General features: G+C 43.8%; 3 protein-coding genes across 6 annotated transcripts in view; all 3 read left to right on the top strand.

Annotated features, from left to right (window-relative positions):
- Positions 1-1022: 1022 nt before the first annotated feature.
- Positions 1023-4249, top strand: dpm1 (dolichyl-phosphate mannosyltransferase subunit 1, catalytic). Its single transcript, XM_042099592.1, has 9 exons — positions 1023-1183; positions 1608-1707; positions 1801-1834; positions 1951-2027; positions 2280-2305; positions 2431-2526; positions 2637-2705; positions 2860-2974; positions 3075-4249. Exons 1-9 carry the CDS (start codon positions 1056-1058, stop codon positions 3177-3179), a joined length of 750 nt encoding a protein of 249 aa, XP_041955526.1. The 5' UTR covers positions 1023-1055; the 3' UTR covers positions 3180-4249.
- A 1056-nt stretch (positions 4250-5305) lies between these two features.
- On the top strand, positions 5306-13478 carry adnpb (activity-dependent neuroprotector homeobox b). Of its 3 annotated transcripts, none has more exons than XM_042099586.1 (4): positions 5306-5443; positions 8474-8589; positions 8931-9023; positions 9126-13478. In XM_042099586.1, the coding sequence occupies exons 2-4, from the start codon at positions 8482-8484 to the stop codon at positions 12120-12122; spliced, it is 3198 nt and encodes a 1065-aa protein (XP_041955520.1). In that variant the 5' UTR covers positions 5306-5443; positions 8474-8481; the 3' UTR covers positions 12123-13478. The 3 variants fall into 3 exon arrangements, with proteins under 3 accessions (XP_041955520.1, XP_041955519.1, XP_041955521.1); XM_042099585.1 differs by lacking the exon at positions 5306-5443 and adding an exon at positions 5572-6019; XM_042099587.1 differs by lacking the exon at positions 5306-5443 and adding an exon at positions 5572-5669.
- A 9122-nt stretch (positions 13479-22600) lies between these two features.
- camkvl (CaM kinase-like vesicle-associated, like) overlaps positions 22601-25590 on the top strand; it is a 46228-nt gene continuing 43238 nt past the window's right edge. For both annotated transcript variants that reach the window (XM_042099252.1, XM_042099253.1), the window contains exon 1: positions 22601-22776. The gene's annotated coding sequence lies outside the window, so the exon portion shown is untranslated. The remainder of the gene's footprint in view (positions 22777-25590) is intronic.

Here is a 25590-nt window from a genome sequence, read left to right on the forward strand (position 1 = left end):
AACTTTGGAGAGGAATATTACGTCAAAGGATACACTGCCATTTAAACTGCTACTCCTCAAACAAGGAAAATAAGTAGTCTATACTGTAGGCCATGTCATAATTTACAGTTTTTTCCTATTGCTTACACACTTTTTGCAGAATTTGGCTCATTATGTCAAAACTGCACACAGCCAAATAAAACATAGCACTTGGAGATTAACAACTCACATGTATGCCAAAATGAATCACTGCAATCAAAACTCAACAATCCTATCTAAAAATGTAATTATTGTGACAAAACCATACCATTTAAATTACTCTTTCAAATCAGCAGCAACACACTGATGTGCTAGTATAATTTTCTACAGTAATCACCTATAATAGCTATATGGCTAAAATATAGCAAAACAAATGTAACAAAAGAAAAGTAAAAAAAAAAATCACTGGAGAAATCGCTAATGGGGGGGGGGGGGGCACCTCAATGTCTGCATGCCCCTTCCATTGCTTGCAAAAGAGGCATGCAGGCATGTGGTTGGTGGTCATGCACTTTTCATTGGCACACTGAAAATAATTATTCTATTTAGAAATGGGGAGTAAAGGGGCAAATACTCAACGTAAAAGTACACACTTGAACAGGAGGTACACAATAACTTACCTGAAGTTTATTTGAAGGTATGTGTGTGGGTTTTACCAATTACCAGATGTGCTGGCATTTTGAATGGAAGAGTTTTCCCAATTATAACAGGATATTTGATTTTTGAAGAACGTGTCTAATGTAAAAAAAAAACGTGTGTAGTGTTTTGCAATAAGTGTGTTGCAGAACTGCAAACAATGTGCAAAGCAGAACATGTGTTTAAGCTATGGTTACACAGTGTTTAAGGTATGCTAGGTATGTTTAGGTATTGAGGCTTTGGTCTAAGCATTCGTTTTTAGTGTGTAAGCAATAGGCAAAAACTGTAATGACGCTATGGCTCCACCTAGTGGTGCACATTTCCCCGGAACCAATAAGTGGCGTTTGTGGTACGGACAAAATATCTTGTTACGCCTACATCCGTCGGTGTCCCAACATTCCAACATGGCAAGTAGAAAGAGTAACAAAAAGCAAGAGAAGGGAGACAAATATTCTGTGTTGTTACCCACTTACAATGAACGAGAAAATCTACCTCTTATCGTATGGCTCTTGGTTAAATACTTCGGCGACAGGTGAGATGCCGGACATTCAGGTTTTCGCATCTTCAACTGGATTGACAGATAAGCTGCAGCTTCTGACAGTCAAGAAGTTATGATGACCTAATACAAAATTCAGCTCATTTTCTTGAATGATTTGCCTATCTACTATGTAACTAACGATAGTAACGGTTTGTATCAGTTTGCATTGTACCTTCGAAGCCATTGTAATGAAAGGCTCAACATTTAGTTGTGTTCTGCTACTTGAGTTTTAGATTCATTCAGCTAACCAAATTAACCTGAATTCAAATGTGTGTTGACAAGTCACGGCTAGCTAACTAACGCTTTATTACTTTCAGTACCTAACTTGCATTGGTTTCAGTAGCTAGGACGATGACGGATGTTCTTGATTTTGTGTTGTTGTACACTACAACAATCATTCAATGTATGTTGTGTGTAGTGGGTACAACTACGAGATAATCGTCATTGATGATGGAAGCCCTGATGGAACACTACAAGTTGCTGAAGAGTTGCAGAAAATCTATGGCGAGGACAAGATAGTGAGTGGCGGGGGGGGGGGGAGGGGGGATCATTATTGTACGCCTAACAATTAACTGCTTTAAAAGTTGTTAACTACATTTTGTTCTTTACAGTTACTCAGACCCAGAGCAAAAAAACTAGGATTAGGTAAAGTATTTTTCCTTTTTTCAATTTTGTAACATTTTCCATATGATGTTGTGCATGGTATATATAGTAGGAAGCATGACAACAAACTCAAATACTTCATCCTCTTTTCCACATAGGCACAGCTTATATCCATGGCATCCAGCATGCCACTGGCAATTTTATCTTCATCATGGATGCTGATCTCTCTCATCATGTATGATTATTTGAATATTATGATTATTACTGTAGACTATGCCTATATCTGTGGTTCTTTTTTTAGAGTAAATGTTAGAAGCACTATATATGGCAATTGACCACATATGCATTAAAGAGCTATGCCATTTTTGACGTTATAAGTATTTGCTTACAGTATTCAGGAACATGGCAAAAATGCATTAAGGTCTTCGGTAAAGCTTGAAATAAGTAAATGTACAGCACATTGAAATGTTCTACGTTTCTGTTGCAGCCTAAATTCATTCCAGAGTTCATAGAGTAAGTCCTTCCTTTTGTTTCCAGAAATCACAAACTCCATGATTGTTTTCTTCAAGGTTTCAAGTCTGTGTATCATGTGTTTTCCAAATCCATACCGAATGTATGATTCTGTGTGTTTGTTCCAGAAAACAAAGAGAAGGTGGATTTGACGTGGTCTCTGGCACAAGGTACAGTGGAAATGGAGGTGTGTATGGATGGGATTTGCGCAGGAAACTTATCAGGTAATGACCACGTCCCCTCTTTATCAGTCAAATTTAAGATTAGATATTTAATTTGAGGTTAAGAATGTCTGCTTTTCCCCACTCTTTCCGTCATTTCAACACCATCCCAGCCGGGGAGCAAACTTCGTCACACAGGTGCTCTTACGACCTGGAGCGTCAGATTTGACAGGAAGCTTCAGGTAAGACGTGTGTGTGTGTGTGTGTGTGTGTGTGTGTGTGTGTGTGTGTGTGTGTGTGTGTGTGTGTGTGTGATTGTGATCCTGCAGAATGGAATGTCGCTAAGTGCTTTAAGGTTGTATTCATGTTCTATGGGCTCATATCTCTGTGTTTCAGGCTATACAAAAAGGAGGTGTTGGAGAGCTTGATAGAGCGATGTGTGTCTAAGGGCTATGTCTTTCAAATGGAAATGATTGTGCGTGCTAGACAACTGGGATACAGTATTGGAGAGGTAAGACCCAATGAAAAAATCCATAATATCAACAATTCTCCTTCTGCGCCTATGCACAATAATCTGATCTTGATATATTATATCCGACTCATTTCAATAGGTCCCCATCTCATTTGTGGACCGTGTTTATGGGGAGTCCAAGCTGGGAGGAAATGAAATTGTCTCCTTCCTGAAAGGACTTCTGACCTTGTTTGCAACAACGTAAACTAAATCATTAATCACATAAACTGAGTCATGAGACAAGCTTAAATGGTAGCCTGTTTTGCGTAGAGTCAGTCCATCATAATACTTTCATAATGATGAATTTATATTGTATATGGGAAGTGAAGATAGTCAGTCATATTGGCAGTGGATTTTTATATGTGCTCTTTAGAGAAATGTTCTACTGTGAGATGTCGATTCAGTTGTGCCCAAGGCACTACATCAAGCAAGGCAACTGAATTTTCAGCATACTGTTCAAAAATTAAAGATGGTCAAAAAAAACAAAAAACTGGCACGTCAAATTTGAATGTGCTGTTGCTCATTGCATATATTTATTTTTTCACCTGTACTTCACTGCAGTTATGAAAGCAACTGATGGGTTGGTGTGACCAAATGCTCGGCTATCATTGTATGTCATACTGTGATAGTGCACTGAACATTATGTGACAGAAGCCAAGAGATTTACTGTTTACTGTAGTAGTCACATTTAGCATAAAATTAAACCTTTGACATTAATAATGACATCTATGTAGGGTGTAAAGCGGTTTATATTGCTGGAGGTATGGTTGGTCAAACCCATGTTTGCTATGAAATTATAATGCACTATGTGCTTACCAAGTGTGATATCAGGATCAATCTTTTTATTGTCTTTTGAATCTTTGCTCCATTTTGTAATAGAAATGATTGGAATTAATTATTGATGGAAATCTTAATCATGATTCTGACTTTTTTTATTATTAGGCATATTAATATCATTCAGATTATACCTGTACAGGCAGTGTAATCACAGCAGCTAGTTAAGATCTATTTTTGGACATACCTGGAATGAGCTTGTAGCATTTGCCTTTCTTTGTGTTCAGTGCGATTTAACAGGTGTATATGTAGTTGTCTTGATCTTTAGTGAGGGGTATAGCATAATTCTGTTGGATGTTTCTCCAAAATTGTAATTGTTTTAAAAAATATATTTCTATGTTGCCTGTAATGAGTTACATTGTTACCAAAATGATCATTGCTCTTCCATATTGTCCTGATTGCTGTCTCTATTAAATAAATAAAGTCATATTGAGTAGGTTATCAATTTGCTCTGGCATTCTGCTTTAACTATGTATTTTTAAGAATGCCATAGACTCAGTTAGGGGCTAAATAATGATTGTGTGTCACGATCTGACTAATCTCTTTGTCTGGGCATGTTGATCTCTTCTCTTCTTTCCCGGTGTCGTATTGACTTGTGAGGAAAGGTTATTAATGACCTTTGTGCCATAGAGCGTATCCAAGGCGGTTTACATTATGAATTTGTAGCTTTTTATCCATCATAACTGACAATGTTCATAAAAAAAGTCATTATGTAAATAAGGACTTTTGATTACTGAAGTTTTTGTGATTGGCCTTGGAAACTGATTCAACCTGTTATTGTCCAGGCTACTGTTACCTTCTTATGATGCTTATGAACACAGGACCACTTTGGCTGTATAGGTTACAGGACCACTTCTGAGTACTGATGGCAGAAGTACAATTTAATGATTATCATAATCTTTCATTTTCTTCGTCTCTGATACAGTGTGTTAATATACTGAGGTAATGCAACACAATGTCAACTAGCGTAGTACTCTGTACATATATAGTGGACAGTGAATGCATATTTCTTAGTTTGTTATAAGTCTATAATTACACTTGTTGACAGTGTTACAGATAGAAGTAGCATTTCAGGAGTGTGCTGCTTATGATGACTGACATTTGGTCAGTAATAAGACTGAGCAATGAGTAGGCCCACACTCATGGGATCAGTTGAGCTGTGCCAGCTGCATTGGCACATGACTACAAAATGGGTGAAGATGTATGAGTTAATCCCAATATTTAACCCCTTCATGAAAAAAAAAAACACTCATTTAAAGGGGATACCACCAACTGTGCACACACATAGATGCTCACAGTCACTCCCCGTCCCTGGCACTGAAAAGTAGTCCCGGTGAACAGCGCCACCACCTGAAATGATAGTACTCCGACGCTGGGTAAGTACTCAGGCACTGTATACATCCGAGTCTCTGTGGGGGAAGCAAAGGGGAAGGCACCAGATGTAGTCTCAACGCATGCGTTCACTGTCAGTTGCGCTTCTGAGAAGGGCGCCCCCTGTGTTCCAAACGTGATAAGTGCAGATTGGGTTTGTTTACCCCAGTGTTAGAGCAGAAGGGAAAATCGCCTCAGCAATCTTCATCAGAGACACTGGTGTCGTCGTGAATTTCAAGAGGAAGGGGAACCGCTACTTAACAGGTATGATTGATGACCGTGTGACAGTCCCATCTCTGATTTTCTGTACTCAACGGCTCTCTCTGTCGGCACAATGAGTTTTTATGCTAATCAAACACATATGTCACTTCCGCCCTTTTAGACACGCCATTTTGGACAGAGCAGGCGCTGGATTGGGTTGTATTGTCTGTGTGGGAGATGAGGGAATAGACTAGCGTTAATTGTGGACAGTTTTGGATTATCTGATTGTGTAGGTATCCGGGTAAACCCCGTTCACAACAAATGCCAATAACTCGAAATAATCAACTACTCTTCTGTAACACTAGTATTCTTAAGGATCACCTAACTAGATGAGTTTCAGCACATCATCCCCGGTAACCGAACAGAGGGAGACGGACAGCTCTGACTCCGCTAGTTGTAGAAGTCGAGCTCCCTCTCTTGGTGTGGTGTGCCCGTTTCGAATGGTTTCAGCGAGGCTGTGTATTGTGCCTACCCCATTGGAGGAAGAGGAGGGAAAGTGAGAGTGCCGGTCACGTTTTTGTGCCTGCGGTTGTGCTGGAATAAGAATTGCCTTTTCGGGAGAGACAGACTCGTAGCCAGGTAACTAACTTCTACTTAAACAAGAGGCTAGCTCGCTACTGGGATGTTTAGCTAAGATAGCATTAATGCTAACAACAGGAAACATTGAAAATACAGAAAAATAGCTTGGACGCTAGGATGGCTAACGTTAGCTAAATGTCGTATCCCTGCTACCAGCGCAATGGCCCTTCTTGAAAGCAGTGGATACTCTTCCAGTCACACTTCATAGGACACTCTTTGTCAGATATCGTGAAGAATATAACATGAGTTTATATTGTGGTTCCCCCGTTTACATCAGCCAAGAAGCTCGTTTCCATAGCCCACCGCCTTGCCTGCTAGCGAAGGGTAGCTTTCTGAGATATGTCAGCTAGTAGCCTACATCAGTCAGCAGCCAGCTAGCCTGTCGTCACCCCCATTGACAAACAGTTCGTGCCATAAGATTGGAACTAACGTTAGCTATCCGGTTTGCTCCTGTGTTTTTTCGATGTTTATTCTGTGTACTGCATTGTGTTGATGAACTGGTCAACTATTCTAGGCTGTCGACTGATTTCTTACGATGTCCTTTCATATTGAGCTGCTTTCACTCCGGTTAGAGAAGCTTTTCAACTTACTATTCATGTCTGTAGCTTAACGTTGCCCCGCTAACGTTAGCCACCTGGTTTGTTATATTTTATTAAGTTTGTTCAAATGCTTGTTAGTATCAAGTCATAACTTACTTGGCGAAGTGATCGAAACATTTGATCTTAAAACTAAATCATTAGCGACTTCAGAGAGGTGAAATAGGCTGATGTGATAACTTGAACAAGTCTATCTCTACAATACCGTTTGTGCATGTCCCTCTGATGGCCGGGACACCTACATTTATTAGATGTTAATAGGTCCACTGGCTTATGCTAGGTGACAAACATTTAGCTATAATTGTTATTGTCTTTCTGCGCGGTGAACGGGACTACAGCATGTTTGGACATTTTATCCCACAATAGTGAGTCAGTCACTGCCCTGTATGACGCACCTCTAGATACTTTGTTAACGTTTCTGTTCAAATGGGAAACAATCTTTCCTATGCAGTTTTGTTGTGCTCGTATGGACTCTGATTGGATGTACCAAGGTGCTACAGATGTCAAAGTTCGCTGACACTGTCAAATGTCCTCCCATTTATCCCGGCATCTATCCGCTCCATAAATTTGTTTTCTGTTCCAAAAACCGTGTGACAGAGCAAACGATAAATAGACAAATGCCAGCTCTCATCCCTGTCAGTTCTAAGTAATGACGTTTTCAGGCAGCAGCTTGCATCTAAAGTCGTGTTTTGTATGGTGTTGTCATCCTCTGCGTCTAGAGCTGCTAAGCGTCGTTCCTTTAAATCAGCAACTACTAAAGGGGAGACACCCACTTACTTAGGGCAGCGGTTGCATTTCAGGTCAGCAAAGGTAAATGTTACCTTTGAAAGCCCCCTTCCTCCCTGAGCGTTCCATCTGATGACGAGATCTGTTTAGATTCTCATGGTCATTGTCTGTTGTGGGAAAACAGGGAACCGTTGGTGCTGCTGTTCCAGCTGGCCCTCAGTCTGGCAGTCTTGATTCCTGCCCCCACCCAAAAAAAAAAAAAAATCCTTCTCTGCAGACATGTTGTATAGGTTGGGCTCTGCTGCTGTTTCAGTAGGAGGCGCCATCCTGTGATAGCAGGCAGGGAGGCAACCAGAGAGGAGAAAAAAAGAAGGGGGGGGGGTGGAGGGCAAGCATGAAAGGAGAGGCTTATATAACAGGGAGGCAGAAGCGTTCTCTAGCGCCATCTACAAATGATGGGAGAAAGCAAGGCATTGAGAGAAAAAAGCCCAGCCCTTTGCTGAAGCTGGAACAAGCAGACAGACAGTTAGCTTAGTACACCCTACCCATAATCCCTCAGTGGAGGAACCTCACAACCCCTGTTTTGACTGCCAGCTCAGGGGATGGATCTGGGGGGTGGTCCTCATCAGTGACAATCAATAGTGGCCATGTGGCCGTCAGTTGACCTTTGACCTACATGACCTTTTCACATCATCTGTTTATTTTTATAATTAAGCCTTGTTGTGTTCTTCAGCAGGCATATTAAGAAAGTTTTCAGGCATGTGTTGGTAACCCGATGAGTACTTTCAATCTGTACGATTTTAGGTTTTGTTTGTTGTCTGTTTCTCTGATCTGTGTACCACAAAGAGCATGACAGCGGTCATGTGATTTTCCAGACCATTTTTCTCTTCTGCTTTGTTTATGTGCAACTAATGTCAAAGGCTGCTAGAGTTTGTTTGCCACTCTTAGTTTGGGGTTGTCTTCAAAAACCAAGGCATCAGTTAGCCTCTGGACAAAGGGCAAAGACAGGGGTCTGTTTTGTTAGTTGTCATAGGTGTTGGACTCTTGATCTGAGTACTTCGTAAATTGTGCTGCTAATTTAGAGACATTCACATGTACTCTTCTCTGATTTCTTATATTCTGTCTTTCTAAGTGGGCAGCATGTTCCAACTCCCAGTCAACAACCTTGGCAGTTTACGCAAAGCCAGGAAAAATGTCAAGAAGGTGCTTGGAGACATCGGCTTGGAGTTTTGCAAGAAGCATATTGACGTGAGTACACTTGGCCCCAGACAAGGCACTTCCTCGCCCACTTAAGCAGCTGTAAACAAATCAATAGATTTATCACTTCTTCTCTACTAAGTCACTTATCTCATGTCGTCTTTACACTTACAAGGTTGGCCAGTTGTGATGTGATTGCTTTTCACATGTACACTTAATTATGTGACTCTTTGAGAGGAATTCCGTTAATACATGCATTGTAAATTATTTGTGATTAAATATATATTTTTTTAAATATGTAAAAAAGATATTGATCTGGACTCGTAGCTGAGTCTTTCTGCAGTTAGTGCAGCGCCACAGGTAGTGACCATGTTCCCTTCACCCCTCCACAGGATTTCAAAGACTTTGTTCCAAATGATTTCTACCTAAAACACACTACGTGGGACGATGTGTGCATGTATGATCCTTCTATGACCAAATCTCAAGTAAGTGTTGTGTGTCTCAACTTATTTATTCTCCTTGTTGAACGCCAGTGCCTTTGCTTTAAGCTTAATTCCTAACTTGTTTCGTCCTCCGTCTCCCCATAGGACTATCGCTCAAAGCCATTCTGCTGCTCAGGATGTCCCTTCTCCTCCAAGTTCTTCTCGGCCTACAAAAGCCACTTCCGCAATGTCCACAGCGAGGATTTCGAGAACCGCATCCTCCTCAACTGCCCGTACTGCACGTACAATGGCAACAAGAAGACTCTGGAGACCCACATCAAGCTGTTCCACATGCCCAACAACATGATGCGGCAGGGCCAGCAGGGGGCCATGGGCGCCCTCAGCAAAGGCATAGACAAGGCCACCGTGGAGCAGCCGGTTTACTACTGTAAGAAGTGTACATATCGGGACCCACTGTACAACGTTGTGCGCAAGCACATCTACCGGGAACACTTCCAGCACGTGGCTGCACCGTACATGGTGAAGCCGGGGGAGAAGGTCACGCCGCCCAACGGGGCGACCGGAGCTGCTGCCGCGGCGGCCACTGGCGCAGGTGCTGCCGGGGGGAGCGGGGACACCGGCACCGGAGGCGCCGCAGGTGGCAACAGCTCTGCCATCCACTGCAAGCGCTGCCTGTTTGTGCCACGCACCTACGAGGCGCTGGTGCAGCATGTAATTGAGGACCACGAGCGGATAGGGTACCAAGTCACCGCCATGATCGGTCACACCAATGTGGTGGTTCCCCGTGCTAAGCCGGTGATCATGGTCTCGCCCAAAAATCCAGGGGACAGTAAGGGCATCATCGGGGTCACTCCCAAGGGCACGGTGGTGACTGCCGGGGTGCGCCCACTCTCCACCCAGCAGCTAAGCCGTATCGTGATCCCCAAAGTGGGCCTCAACTCCTCAGGGCTCCTATCGGGCCTGAAGCAGGGCACCTTCGGACTGAAAGCAGGGACCACGCAGTCCGTGTCCATAGGTGGGCAGCAGGTGCGCATAACATTACCTGGCAACGCCCAGGTATCAGTGCCACAGCAGTCCCACGCAGCCAAACCTCACCTCTCCACCAGCGGCGTCCGTAGCCCCGTGGCTGTAGGCTCCTCCTCCACGCTGAAGACGTCGCCGCTGACCCCACGCGTGCAGGCCGCCGCCACCATCGTCTCCTCGGTGGTGGCCAAAAAAGGCGGCACGTCGGTGATCGGCACGTCCTACACGCAGAAGTGGAAGATCTGCACCATCTGCAACGAGCTCTTCCCCGAGAACGTCTACAGCTCGCACTTCGAGAAGGAACACAAGGCGGAGAAGGTGCCCGCCGTGGCCGCCTACATCATGAAGATCCACAACTTCACCAGCAAGTGCTTGTACTGCAACCGCTACCTGCCCAGCGACACCCTGCTCAACCACATGCTCATCCACGGCTTGTCGTGCCCGCACTGCCGTGCCACCTTCAACGACGTGGAGAAGATGGTGGCGCACATGCGCAGCGCGCACCCCAACGAGCCCGTGGGGCCCCGTACCGACTCGCCCCTCACCTTCGACCTCACCCTCCAGCAGGGGAACCCCAAGAATGTCCAGCTGATCGTCACCACCTACAACATGCGGGACGCCCCGGAGGAGTCGGTGGCCTTCTACGCGCAGAAAAGCAGTGCCTCTTCCTCCTCGCAGGTCAAGAAACCCACCACGGGCACTCCGGCAAAGCCGGACGGCGAGGCCCAGGATGGCGCGGCGGCGGCAGCGGCAACTGCAACGGCACCAGCAGCGGCGGTCAAAAGCCCTCCGCAGGCAGCGGTGCCCTACAAGAGGGACGTGGGCAAGACGCTGTGCCCACTGTGTTTCTCCATCCTCAAGGGCCCCATCTCGGACGCGCTGGCGCACCACCTGCGCGAGCGGCACCAGGTCATCCAGACGGTGCACCCGGTGGAGAAGAAGCTGACGTACAAGTGCATCCACTGCCTGGGGGTGTACACCAGCAACATGACTGCCTCCACCATCACCCTGCACCTGGTGCACTGCCGCGGCGTGGGCAAGACGCAGAACGGCAAGGACGCCAGCAGGCCCACACCGTCCTCCAAGTCCGGACAGTCCCAAAGCTCCTCGCTCAAGCGAGCGAGTGCTGAAAACGTCGACCCGTCTGACCCGAAGCGGCGGAAGGCGTCGGCGGCGGGAGCGGAACAGGCTTCGGGACCCGGTTCCGCGGGGGATAAGTCGCCGGAGGAACCTGTGACGCTGGTTCTAGATCCCAAGGGCCACGAGGACGAGTCGTACGAAGCACGCAAGGCCTTCCTCACCAAGTACTTCAACAGGCAGCCGTACCCTACGCGGCGCGAGGTGGAGAAGCTGGCGGCCAGCCTGTGGCTCTGGAAGTCCGACGTGGGCAGCCACTTCAGCAACCGCCGGCGGAAGTGCGTGCACGACTGCGAGACGCGGCGCTTCCAGGTGCTGCTGGGCTTCAAGATGCGCGACGTCCACCGGCTGCAGCACAGCATGGGTTTCCCCGGCAACCTGCAGTTCCAGCACCACGAGCCGGCGGACAGCCGGACATCCCCAGGCTCCATCGGCCGGTCCGAGGAGGCCGTCAAACGGTGGTTGAAGGATGGCGCCAACACTGGTACCGCCAACACTGGTACCGCCAACACTGGTACCGCCAACACTGGTACCGCCAATGGAGCCGGTCGGCGGCGTTTGAGTGCTGCCTTGCCAAAGGGTCCCCAGGGAACGCCAACCAGTGACCAAAGCAAGACAATCAAGAAGAGCTTGACCCCTCCTAGCGTGGTGACCTCGGAGCTCATCACGCTCGACTCAGACAGCGAGTCGGAGGAGAACGCAACGGATGGGAAAGATGGGGGGGAACCTATGGAGACGGACCAGAACACTGTCGAGGGACAGACTGTAGACGCAAAGGCGGCAGGAAAGAAGGGGGAGGAGAAGGTGGAGGAGGGAGAGGAAGGCGTCCCGGACTCTGGAGAGGTCCATGGGGAGAACGGCTACGGACTCAACGAAGAGCCTACGAAAGCTGTGAAGCGCAAGGCAGGGTCCCGGCGAGACGCCAAGACGAAACTCAGACAGACAGGACCAGGGGCCCAGCTAGGCAAGCAGCAAGTCTAACTGGCACAGCAAGGACATTTCTCGCACAACACAGTACTCCCATACCTGCTCAAACATAACCATAAACACACACACACACACACACACACACACACACACACAGATGCGCACACAACACACCGTGACATTTGTTACAACTGACATATGCCAACAACTCTGCCTCACCCAAACTCATGCGAGCCATAATCAGTGGCTCTGATGAGAGGAACAAGGGAGGGAAGACCAGGGCCTGAGAGAGAGGCTACCTCCCACCACCAGAAGCCATTGTTTTGCGGTTAGAAGTGAAGTTTATTTACAATGTACTTTATTCAGATTCAGAGTTTAAAAAAAAAAAAGAAAAAAAAAAAAAAACAAGTGGGGAGAAATTATTTTACATGATCTCCAGGGCAGGGAACGAACACACTGAAAAATGCACCAAACAATAGAAGACAGCTTTTTGCCGTCAATGTCGTTGGCTTTCGAGTTTAAAAAGAGTACTTATTGGTTTAGCCACTAACTTGAGCCGTGGCAAAGATGAGTTGGATATTTAGATTTTAATAATTACAAGTTAGGCGTTTCACATAGGCATACTGAAGAGCTATTGTATATTTGTACAGTCTTTTAGACACATCTGAAGAGATGTCGGTGTAGGTGTATTCATTAAATAAAAATGCTATTCATTTTTTTGTGCACAGATTAGATTGTCATATGTTCTACATTGGTTCACTTAGACAATGGATGTGGCTTCGGTGGCTATTCCTTTTTTTATCGGGCTCTCTTCATTTTTGATGAAAAACCTTTAGCAAAAAATAATATATCTATATATTAAATGCACATTAAAATGGACATATTCTCATGCTTTTTTGGCTGGTTACTACTACTACTATTATTATTATTATTATTATTATTATTATTATTATATTTTTTTATTGGTAGTAATTATTACTTTGGTTCTACTGTATGATCAGTTTTTATTCCCTGTCTGGCCTCCTGTCTACCCTTGGGTCAGAGTTTTGGGGCTGGTTCACTGATGGCTGTAGCTCTGTGTATGTAGGCTAGACTGTGGTAAATTCAGCCTTTGCTGAACAGTACTTGCCCCCCACCCCCCCTTTTCTTTGCATTGTTGACCTTTTTGACCCCTTAAGACTGAGCTCTTGTGTTTGTTTTTTTTATTGTTTTTGTTTTTTTTGCCCATGGTGCCCGGAGATCGTTGGCTGTTGACCTGACTTTGCTGTGTGTACATGTTTAATTTGTGACCTGCGATTTCTGTTCTTTTTTTTTTTTTTTTTTCTTTGGTTGTTTGTTTTTTTTGTTTTGTTTTTGTTATTTTGTCACTTAAGCATTTCTGAACAATAAAGTGCTGTATTGTGCTTCTCACACTGGTTTGAATCCTGCCATATTTGCAATGACTGTAGATCCTTAGGTCTTCCCGTTTCAGCACAGCCCTGATCACAGGTGGTGTTGTGTTCATATTCAAGACAAATAGCATCCAGGATATTTTGGTTCAGACTTGGGTTGTAAGAAACCGAGGAGAATATATTCAAACAATCCGCCATTATGTTACTGCTAGCATTGGTACCATATATTGTTATGGCTGGTGGTTGTGGTTGTCCCTGAAAACATGAAGGAATGCTCTGCCTGTGAATTTCACAGGCCTAGATCACTTGTCCTGTGTACTCCCTTAATTTGGGGGGTGGGGGGGATGTGCATGTGTCTGCATGGCGAAGGGGTTGGTGTATTGGGCAGATTATGTTTTCTATAAATGTCTTGTATTAGATATGTGGAGGCCTAGGAGTCTTTTTCCTTTCAGGGAGAGGCTACAAAATGGAGGGAAACTACCCCTTTGCAAGAGCACCCTCCTTCCCTCTCTCCCACCCCACCTCCCCCCCACTGGCTCACTGTTCTTGCTGTGCTAGTGTGAGGAGGAAAAAGGGAGGGAGAGAGACAGAAAGAAAAGAGAGAGGAGACAAGGGTGGAGAGGGAGGGAGTGCTAGCAAAGGAGGAAGGAGGGAGGGAGAGGAGGCCCGACTCACTCTGAAGGGAGGCTGTAGTCGTGTTCTCTGAGCTTCTAGAAGAGTGGAGGAGGAGGGGGGGAGGGGACAGAAAGAGAAAAGCGAGTGAGATGGAGCAAGCGAGGGAGTGTGTGTGAAAGTGAGGGAGTGAGAGAGAGAGAGTGAGGGAGGGGGAGGGGAAAAAGAACTGAGGAGGCTGCAGTAGCAAGCAGAAATCTACGAATGGTGCCTCCTAGCGGCCGTGAGGAGCAGCCATTGACTCCTACTGCCCCTAGTGGTGTGTTTTGGAGCCGGCAATTGCTTCTGGCCTGCCTACTGCTGCTGCTATATCACCCTCCCTCTCTCTCCCTCCCTCCCTCCCTCCTGTTCTCCGCTCAAGTTGTTTCATTCGTCAGCGATGATGTCATCTTCCTCTGTCAGTCTCTTTGTTATGTGATTGAAGGTTTTGGATATCTGTTCGATTTGGACATATCAGGGTGTGTGAGTGCTGCCGGGTAGAGCAGGCCCATGCCAGGGCTTCATCAGGTCAACTGAAGGCAACTCCCTACATGTAATAGCATGTTGTCAGGCTGTTATTACATATACAGTAGACGTGCCAAGCTTAGATGGCAGAACATCTTCGTTTGTTTGTCATGCCAGACAGGAAACTGGCTGAATTGAAACTATCAAGTTCACTTTTCCATTATCATTCCAGCATCATGCGCAATGTTATGTTTTTGTTTTGTTTTTAAACAAAGAGCATTGCAGTGTGAATTTTTGGCAGTCACCAAGATGAATGGAGGAGCAAAGTCACCATGGATTCTGGTCAGCTGATCCTTGTCATTTGACCTCTGCCTCATAATATTAAATTATTAGCCCTCCCATATCCAGTAGAAATGTAGCCATATGATATTCTTGATCTTGTTGCATTACTTGCTACACTTAAAAGTCTTCAATTCAGTGGATTTTTATTGTGCTTCATTACTCTATATGCCCCAGAGGCTTCATCTCTCTGTTGTATCTCCTGCAGCTTATACTGAAGTGGTGATGAAAGATGATAATATTTACCCACAACTTCTGGACAGAGGTTGTGGACAAACCTCTAAGGGCACTACCTCCAGAACATCTCACATACTTTATCATTTTATGCAACAGAAAACAATGTACAAAATGTGATCTTAAGCATCGCAGATAATTTAAAGGCATCCTCCTCTTTTTTGATTCAGCTCCAGAAGAATATCATATTGAATATTGTGTACACAGTACACATTCGTAATATTATTGACTGCACTCATTTTCTGGTCTTGCTACAGTTTTCATCCTCATGAAATATGTTAATGATGTGTACATAAACCAGGTCACATTGAACAAAGGCATTTGAAGAGGAAACTTTTCTTCAACAGTTTAAAGTTTGTGGAAGAGAACAAGACATTCATTACATGTTGAAATGCCTATCTGCTACATGGACTCTGCCAGGCAGCAATAACAACTAACACGCATTCTATATTGGTACCAAAGACATTAAGAGACAGATTAGCAAGCTCAGACTTAACCTCAAACATTCACAAGCTTTTTTTTTAAAGACCTCATTAAGTGGTGTAGCCTATAAAAATGGCAGGTGGTTGAATTTACATAGAGTTTCATGATAATTATGTCTGCAGGTTATCTGGCTATATAGGGTGTGAAATTTCACAAACAGCACATGCTATCATATCTCTTTCAGTGCTCCTTTTCTAGTCACATCCCCCTTTGACATTTTGGGTCATTTTTCTGGGACGTTGCAGATGTCCTCAACAGAATGCTCATATTTCTGTTCTCTGAGCTGGAACGCCTTTGTCTGACTCCTCCATATAGTATATGATGCCTCACTGTGCAGACGTATGACCGTGACCGTTCCCCTTACTGAAAGTAGAGAGCAGTAAGAATGTACCCTCATTCTTATAATTGGTTTATTTTGAAAGTGTATGTGCAGTTGAAAGTAAATGACCAAACTGCTACACATCAGTGAGAAAACCTACTTTGTGGTAGACAGATACGGTGCCCTTTAAAAAGGCCATAAAGTGCCTGTTGTACACTTCAAAATCGTGTTTCCTGTAAAACACAGCCTGCAGCATACTTTCTGGTGTTCAGTAGATCAAACTGGATCTCAAGCGCTCCATACATCCCAGATTTGAAAGCTGAGTTCTTCAGAGTACATTGTTCTGCAATTGCAAATAGGATGAATGTGTTGTAACAGTTGTAAGCTACCAGCAGATGGCAGTAATGCCATGAGTCATTAGTCAGATGTACACAAGGCAATATCAAAGACAGAGATAATGTTAAATCATTGTGTTTAATCATTATTATTCTAAGAAATATAAACTTTTAAAGTCAACAGACAACAGTTCTTGACCTATGACCATGAACGGCCAGGGTTTGCCATTTTTGGTGACAGGCTCCTGACAAACCTGCCTGGTAGAATCCCTGAGGAGCTACCCTCTGGGCACAGTTATGGGCAGTCGCGGTGTGGCTCTGGTTGGCATGCGTCCTCATGCCCACAAGCTTTGTTTTTGTCAGAGGAAGCCCTGCGTGCCCGCTCCAGCACTCAGTGGGAAGTTACTGCAGCCCACTTCCTGTCCTGGGCGCGGGCCACCAGAGCAATCTGTGCCCTCCTTGGGATGTGGTGGGCAGCTCAGTCACACGCCCCCTCTTATGCCACCGAGCAGCATGCTAGATGACCTCACGACTCAGCGTGGCGTCCATTTTTCACTGTTAACAGCAACAATCAAGCTTTGAAGACGGGAATTTTTTGGCCAGATTAGTGTGCGTGTGCGTGTGCGTGTGTGTGTGTGTGTGTGTGCATGTGTGTGCGTGTGTGCGCCGCTGTAGCAAGGCAGCTCACTGCTCCGGGTTAGTGTGTGCTTCACCTCACTGTGTGTTCACTAATTCACGAATGGGAAATCCTTGTATACGCAAGTATACTTGGCCGAGAAACCTGATTTACATTTACAATTTACATTGTACCGTATTTATAACTCATCTGCATTAATTGGCTAAGTCACTGTGAACAAACTGGACAGCATGCATTGCACTGATGATGAAGTCAAATCCATGGCTACCACATAGTCTATCATTACAATATTTATAAGGTCAGTGAGAAATATATGCAGCGAGGCATTATCGTACATCCTTACAGAGTTCCTATCGATATTCTACAGAGGAGCCCTGGCATTGTGAAATATTCATCAAGTGACATGGTCACGCTGTGGAGGATCCTCTCTGCACAACAGGGAGATCATTCAAAGAAGAATTGTGGGGCTGATTTCAACTCCTTCAGGGGATGTGCTTTTCCTTCCTCTCTCTCTCTCTCTCTCTCTCTCTCTATCTCACTCTCTTTGCCTTTTTTTTTTTTTAGGAAATCTTTCTCCATGTGCTGGTGTCAGGTTTCCAGTGCTGCCTATTCTGGCAGAATTGTTCATCAAAGGCACATTTGGCAGAAAGTCTAACTGAAATCTAATGAGTCTCCATCCTTTGGAGAGTTGAGATGATGAGACCAACATTCTTGAACACACCTCAGCACACCATTATCCTTATATTATTCATGATATTACATAATTAAAATATGGTCTAATGTCATTTTGCATATAATTTTAAAATAAGTCCATTTAAATTCATTCCTGTTTCTAACATTGTGCATTTGTTAGGCATTGAGCAATGTTCACCAAAAATCATATTCTCTCCCTTGTTCTCTCTCTCTCTCTCTCTCTCTCCCTCTCCCTCTGTTTGCTGGTGTATTGACAGATACTGCATACTTGCCTGATCCTCAGAGACGGGCAGCTTTTCCAGAGCTCTGCACTGAGAGGCATTGTCAGCCAGTGATCATCTGCCAAGGCCAGAAATCACTGCACAGAAAAATCTTCAACACCGAGTATCACTCTATTCTGCTGTCCCTTGGTTCCCTGTCAGTGTGTGTATGTGTATGTGTATGTGTATCTGTCTCTGTTTGTCTTTGTCTATGTGTGTGTGTGTGTGTGTATGTGTGCGTCTTTCTGTTTTTGTGGGTGTATGCATACTCCTTGTGTGTGTGGTGTGTTGTCTCTCTCTCTCTCTCTCTCTCTCTCTCTCTCTCTCTCTGTGTGTGTGTGTGTGTGTGTGTGTGTGTGTGTGTGTGTGTGTGTAAAGGTCAGATGCTTGTGGGTGTTCTCTAATTCAGATGAAAGAGAATGGAAGTAGAGCAGGAACCCTTCCAAGGACACGCATCCCCACGATAAGCTCCACAGCGCTCTATTTAGTGTGTCAATCTGTCATTGTCATACACAGGAGCAAAACAAACATACCAGGTAATCTACATCTGTTGGAATTACTTTATACCCTCCTGGAATATATTAGTGACTGAAGGTACATCATTTATTTGTTTTTCATTCTCTCTTTGTCTCTCTCTCTCTCACACACACACACACATAAACACAAACTTTCTCTCTCACTCTCACTGTGTGTGTGTGTGTGTGTGTGTGTGTGTGTGTTCATGGCGCTATAGATTGACACTTTCCTAATGTACATACAGCAGCAGAGGCAGTGTCCTGGCCCAGTTAGCGGCTCCTCTCCTTATAGTAACTCCTCTTTATTAATATCCACTGTGATCAGGGGGAGAGGGAACTCTCCTTCCAGTCTCCTTCTCTGATCTGTAGTGCACTCTCTCTCCCTCTCTCTCTCTCTCTCTCTCTCTCCCTCTCTCTCTCTCGCTCTCTCTCTCTCTCTCCCTCTCTCTCTCTCTCTCTCTCACTCACTCTCTCTCTCTCTCTCGCACACACACACACACACACACATACAGTACTGTACACACACATTCACATATAGCACACACAACCCAATTCAGACACGACACAAAAACAGTAATACTATGATTTTATTTGTGATGCATTATCACATGTGTGACACAAACACATATACACATGCACACGCACACAGTCCCAATTTGATTGGTGTGATCATCACCACTAGATTCCCTAGGGGGAAGCAGTCCATTAAACCACCCTTAAAATACTCAGCCCATTTAGGACAGGTAACCACTCTCACTCACTCATACTTTTACTCCGGTGTGTGTGTGTGTGTGTGTGTGTGTGTGTGTGTGTGTGTGTGTGTGTGTGTGTGTGTGTTTACTGATGTCAGGTGATCACCTTCTATACCTTTTTGAGAGTTAGATAGCCTAACTAAATTAGCTGATTAAATGTGGTGCTTTCTGTGTGTGTGTGTGTGTCTCTCTCTCTCTCTCTCTGTGTGTGTGTGTGTGTGTGTGTGTGTGTGTGTGTGTGTGTGTGTGTGTCCATGAGATGTTTTTGATCAGTGAGCAGTGGGTGTGTGAACTAGTCACATCAGAGGACCCCAGGACAAAGGAGCAGACTAATTGGGGACCTTGCCTGGCGATTGGACAGCTGAAATGAAGCTTAAAAAGGTTGGAAATATCAGAAAGTGTGGCTCTCTGCTGATGAGGATTACGGTAAATAATAGAAAATGAGTTTTCTAAATAAAGCCTTCACCTTTTCCAAAATACCAGCCATCAAAAACACACAGTGACATTTCCATAAATTACATGGTAATGTTTCCTCTCAATTACTAAAGCACAATACAATCGCTTTCCTTCCCACATTATCCAAAACAAAACTATCCAGGTATTGAAAATAAAAAAAACTCACATTTTATCCTGAAGAAAACACCATGTGGCAATGCGAATCTCCATGGATTTGAATTCAGTAGAGCCAACAGTATGACAGGAACATTCTTGAGTTTGGTTTAACACCCCTGTGGCTGTGATGGGAGATATATGGATCCTCTGACCTACATCCCCAGTCAAATATAGTCTTATAATTGGGGCCAGAGAGCATAATGTGGAATTTAGAGCAGTAATGAGGGGACGAAAGCCATTTTAGGCCCTACGAATGTTTTTCTGTTTTAATTTGGTGGACACACGACTGCAAATTGGTCTATGTTTTAAGCACTCTTGCATCCGAATTGCATCAGCATAAAAAGCCAAGTGTTTGTATATGGATAATGAAATTATTTTTGTATATAATTACTTTTGTCCTATTATTCTGTTAAGTCATTCTGTGACTTCATAGATAAATATTCTACTTCTTGTCTCTCTCTACCTCTCTATGTCTATCTTTGCATCTAAGATAGGGAAGTAAGGCGACCACACACATACACACTTGTTCAGTGGGATTTCTGTTGAGGGTGACTATTTCCTGCTTGCACAATAACTCAAGGTTATAGCATGAATACATGTGGGCAAGTACTGCAGACGGCGTTTCTGACCAAAACACTGTGTCAAAGGAGAGAGAGATTGTGTAATGGAGGAGGTGACTGGAAAGAGCAATGTCTGTCATGACCAAACTCTGGTAAACATGCATGACAAAGATGAATAATTATAAACATAATCATCTTTATTTTTTGAGCAATTTTCAAAGTTCATGTTATACGGTTCAAATTCATAAAATCAGTTTTTAAATGAGAACATAAAAGCAATTAGGTGTATAAAAAACATGTCAGCTTAATAATAGACAATAAAAAACAGTTCAAGAATGATAGAGCTGATAAACTAAATAACCAAGTGATTGGATCAACTTTGAACAAAAAACTGTAAAAAAACATCGTTTAGTCGTTGAACATGCATTTTGTACAGTTTTACTGTCGTCATCAGTACAGTCAGTGGAGAGTTCAGATGGTAGCAACACAGCAATTATTGCAATGAAACAACAGATGATGTCACTTAGTTTTGCACGCAAAACGAGAGTGCCTTTCAAAGTATGTATCATATTGCCAGGGGGCTTGTGCCGCCTTCATAAAAGGGGATCACTAATTAATCATAATCGCTTATTTATAACCCATTTGGCAAGGCGACTTCACAACAGGGAAAAGTCAGCTCAGAAACCGATTAACAATGAGGGCAATCCTTTTTTGTCCTCTCATAAAACTCACTCATGAATTAACACTTGCTATTGCCTTCTTTAATTAAGCGCATGTGGTTGAACAGTCTGAGTCGGATATGTAATGTGCATGAGTGCAGTCATGCCAGTTTAGCTGTTATTGTTGTTGTTATTGTTGTTGTTGTTGTTGTGATACTTTGGTATTTGTGTGGTGGATCATTGTGAATTTGAATGAGGGATCAAAGATATTTTTACTGCCCAAGTGCTTAAAGTGCTCTATCTCTGATTTTCTATATCTTCTTAAGGGCCTGCTGATATTACATAATCTTAATAGCACTGAGGATTTTCTTTGTTTAGCTGATATAGCAATGTGTAGTCCGCAAATACATAACCAAAGAAGAAGACCCTAGTCTCTCTATCTCTCTCTTACACACAAGCAAGTGTGCACACACACACACACACACACACACACACACACACAGTGGTTAGCTCCTGCCATAATTATACAGCCATCTGTCCCCGGCCCATTGGCAGTGTATAGGACTTCACTTGTGCCCTCGTCGCAGTTCAGCAGGATGGTTCATTCATGAGAGCTGGGTGTAGCTAGTGAATTGCGCTGAGCATTGCTGAGATGACACTGCTGATGTAGCCGACCTGGACCCCCAATCCCAACGTGAGAAGCAGTGAGCTGCCCTCTTTTATTCAATATCAGAGAGTTACATGGGAGCACGGACATAGACTAACTGTTGCCCCTTTTTCCCACACTTTAAAAAAGATCAGGCTCATTGTCACAGCCGGTGTCAGGGATTTGCCTTCTTATCTCCGGAGCAGAGAGATAGCAGCCATTCGCACCACTTATTCAGGGAGGGAGATCAGCTCTCCAATGTCAGACTGCCAGAGAAAACGCACACAAATAAAATGATGGATAAGTGTACAGGATGAGAGAGAAAAAAATCTGCGGGTGTGCTGGCAATTTGTTGACATGGGGTTAGGTCATCAAAGAGGAATGATTTAAGCGTGCCTTTGTTTGGCACAACAAATACATGTGTATGAACACATGGAAATGTGTCTGTGTGTTTGTCCCTCACCACTAGTTTTTGTTGAGTGTCTCTTTGCCCCAGTGTGTGTGTGTGTGTGTGTGTCATGAAGAGGTCTGTAACGGCAGTTTTTTTGATGTGCAGATAATGAAATGATGTTTGTTGAGGTTTAATCCGATGTAGTAATCCTGTCCGTTCTCAATCTGCTGGTCAGCGCAACTCAGCACCACGATTGGACAACTGCTAAGTACTTGGCAACTAAAGCACTAACTGCAACTACAACCTACAGTTTTAATCATCATCATCATCATCTTCTTCGTCATCATCGTTTTTATTATCATCTAAAATGAACAAAACTCTGATGAAATGCTAGGCTATATAATAACTCCACTAAACACGATGAACATGTTTGATAAGTCACACTAAATTAAAGTCAGGTGCCTAATGTACAGACAATGCAAACGGAAAAGTTGCTAGGGGAGGGGGGACTCACACCAGATGAAAGCAAAGACTATTTTCCTCTCTCGTGGGGAGAGTGGGAGGGACGGCATTTGGGCGGGCGCAGCATCCTTCGTGTCTGTGCACGAGAACTCAAGCCAGCCCATGCTGCGCGTGTGTGAATTTCACAACTCATCCGAATACCGATAACCTCGTCACATCAAAGATACTTTCGTGTCATCAAACTTGGAATTTCTTACCTTTTTCAGCGCACTTGGTGCCCTTTCAGTATTTGCGAAGAAACCAGGTAACACAAGTTTTGCTGTGTTATTTTTAGAAATGTGTTGAAATGATGTACGATAGCAACTGCGCTGAGATGTTACAGCAAAGAATTTAAGGTGTGCGTGTCACAGTTTCCATGCAGTAGAATGCATCAGTAGCCTATATGTTAACAATTGTGAAAAAGTATCGCTCTTTTAAATCGTATCTGTAAATAGCCTAACTTGTTGTGTTCAAAGTAATTTAATACGGTGCTAAACATCGCATATGCGCTTTTAATCCTGCAAGGAACCTGTCGCGCCACCGAAAATGTAGCCGGCACACGAGACTCTTATGATGTGCGAGAGTGCCGTACTGCCTAGCCACCAACGTCCAGTCGCAATACTTGGCAATAATGTGGTCTTTAACATTTTTGTTCGGGTAGTCTCTGCTGACTTGAAAGTTATAGGCCTACTTTATTTTCGTCGCTATTGCTTTCCAGACAGGTTACTTCCCCAGCTGTATGGTAAAAGAGCAATGATAAAGAAATATATTGCCCGAAGACGTGTTAATCGCGCTTTTGCCGACGGGATACATCAGTGCACTGTAGTTTTTTTTTTTTTTTTTCAAGCTTTCTGTCTTGCATGATCCCACAACTGTAAGAAAATAAAACAGAAAAAACTATGATTCCAGTTTTGAACTTTATGTTTTCCTGTAGGCCTATTAAATGTAATGTCAACCACTGTGGAACGGAATTGGATGGGTTTAACTTATCGTGCCAAATTATGTATGACTGTTGCATCGTTGGTGCATTGGTGGATCCAATTCACCCATAAACTACATCTGTAGGCCTATGCATTTGTCTCACATGGGCATTGTCAGATAAAACTATATGGGATCTGGATCTGTATTTGGATCTTTACCATCAGAATCTAACCTATAGGCTACCAAGGTCAGGTGATCTGTTATGGTGTTGACCAGCAGTGCACAGTAGACCAGCAGTGGTGTTGCCCAACAGTCCACAGTAGATTTTGTGTCATTTCAACAACTGTATCAAACATCTCCAAGCCACACCTCACTGGATCAGACTAACTTGTAATTTAAACCATGTGCCAGCACACATTAGTTATCAACTCATGTTCATCACTTGTAACAGGCAATGACAGCAATCGCTTGTTTGCTTTTTGCCCCCAAGCAGACGCGTCTTCATTCAACTGCACAAAAACCTCATTGAGATTAATCTCTTGTCTCTACAATCCATGGAAGAGCTCGCAGACTTCCAAGAAGTCTGCCACCCTGTTTAGATAAAGCCATTAGTAATTTGTTCCCAATTTAATCAAGGGATACGTTGGGTATTGTTGATCACACTCAGTGTGATAAAACTAGTATTTTCATATCAGAACCAGAGTATTTCTGAATTGCCGTGTGTGTGTGTGTGGGGGGGGGGGGGGGGGTTCTGTCGATGCGTGGAATATTGAAGTTATTTTTTACTTACAACATTCTCTATGAAAATGTGTGTAACTGGAATGTGGCTTACTATGTGTGGCACAACCTTGAGTAGGCTTATACTCCTCCTCTAATTACAATTTCAGTTATGACTTCTGATTAATCGAGATACTGTGTAAGTTACTTTACTGTTTTCTGTTTTGTAACAATGCTCTCACTTGTTATGAGTCAAGTTATAAATACGCAGCTCTTTGATGTGTGATGTTTGTTTCCAAATGTTCTGTCATGGGAGGATCACCCTCTGCATAGCATCTTTGTAAGTCAGCAGCTCCTATTACCCAGATGCACCACAGAAAGATTTAGGAGGTCCTTTCTTCCCACAGCAATCAGATTTTCAATAAGAACTGCTGACTAATTGCTGTGTAGTATCTAACTGAACAGTCAGCATTGATACACAGGATTAGATGTTATAATAATGGGTAATAATGTTGTTATTTTGACATTGTATAATTAAAGCCCATTCTATTGCTGTATTGACAGATTGCGGTAGCAATATGGCACTTTTCCTGGGGCGACATAGTTAGTTTTGTACATTGCGTTTTGCACATCGTTTTGGACAATTTTGCCACCCAATCAGTGATATTGTGGTGGCTATTGCGCTCTCTCAAAGTGTATGTCTGGTGCCGTTATTTATTTATTTATTGTTGTATGTTGTACATTGTACTGTATTTGTCGTTGTCTTGTTGCTGTATGTTGTCCATGGTAGCAAATTAGTTTTCCCTTTGGGGATTAATAAAGTGAATCCATTCCTCCATCCATCCAAAATCATTGCGTAATCATCACGTCAAATAATCGTGATCTCAGTATTGACCAAAATTATTATGATTTGTGGCATGACCAAGCAGCCCTGCAAGTGGGCCATGGCATATCCTGACTGAAAGAGTGCACTGCCTGTGTGTCGTGTCTCTGCTTGAGCAGTACAGGAGATGCTCCCTCATAATTAAAAATGGAGGACTCGCAGCCAGAGCTGAGGGTGTTACAGGGGGTGAGAGACGCAAACAGGGCTAGGGTGTGAGCTCTATTGTAAGCTTTCTCACCAGGATAACAGCCCTCGTGGAAGGATATCCCAGTCCTCTGGTAATATTGGCAAGAGCCGAAAGACCTTCAGGGAAAATGAAATAAATAATACTCAGTGGAAAATATTTTCTCGCTGAATTTGTTTCAGCCTTGTGCCAAAAAGCTCTTAGATTGTGCAAAGCAACACATGGGACATGCTGGATTAGCAACAAAAAACAAGTAAACAAACAAGGAAAAAAGAGTTGTCAGTGAGGGCGTGGGATTAGGCCTGTTTTGGTGGAATCGCATTAGCGGCTGCCTTTGTCTCGGATGAAGAGACGAGGCGAAGAAATCAAACGCG

The sequence above is a fragment of the Alosa sapidissima genome, chromosome 7 (assembly GCF_018492685.1).
Source record: "Alosa sapidissima isolate fAloSap1 chromosome 7, fAloSap1.pri, whole genome shotgun sequence".
NCBI classification, from domain to species: domain Eukaryota; kingdom Metazoa; phylum Chordata; class Actinopteri; order Clupeiformes; family Clupeidae; genus Alosa; species Alosa sapidissima.

Bases quoted from the DNA above. Each gene is read 5' to 3' on its own strand.
- dpm1 (XM_042099592.1), top strand. From the start codon at position 1,056: ATGGCAAGTAGAAAGAGTAACAAAAAGCAAGAGAAGGGAGACAAATAT. The intron at 1,708-1,800 runs GTGAGTGGCGGG...TGTTCTTTACAG, and splicing joins TCTATGGCGAGGACAAGATA to TTACTCAGACCCAGAGCAAA. The intron at 2,306-2,430 runs GTAAGTCCTTCC...TGTTTGTTCCAG, and splicing joins TTCATTCCAGAGTTCATAGA to AAAACAAAGAGAAGGTGGAT.
- adnpb (XM_042099586.1), top strand. From the start codon at position 8,482: ATGTTCCAACTCCCAGTCAACAACCTTGGCAGTTTACGCAAAGCCAGG. The intron at 8,590-8,930 runs GTGAGTACACTT...ACCCCTCCACAG, and splicing joins TTTGCAAGAAGCATATTGAC to GATTTCAAAGACTTTGTTCC. The intron at 9,024-9,125 runs GTAAGTGTTGTG...GTCTCCCCATAG, and splicing joins CTTCTATGACCAAATCTCAA to GACTATCGCTCAAAGCCATT.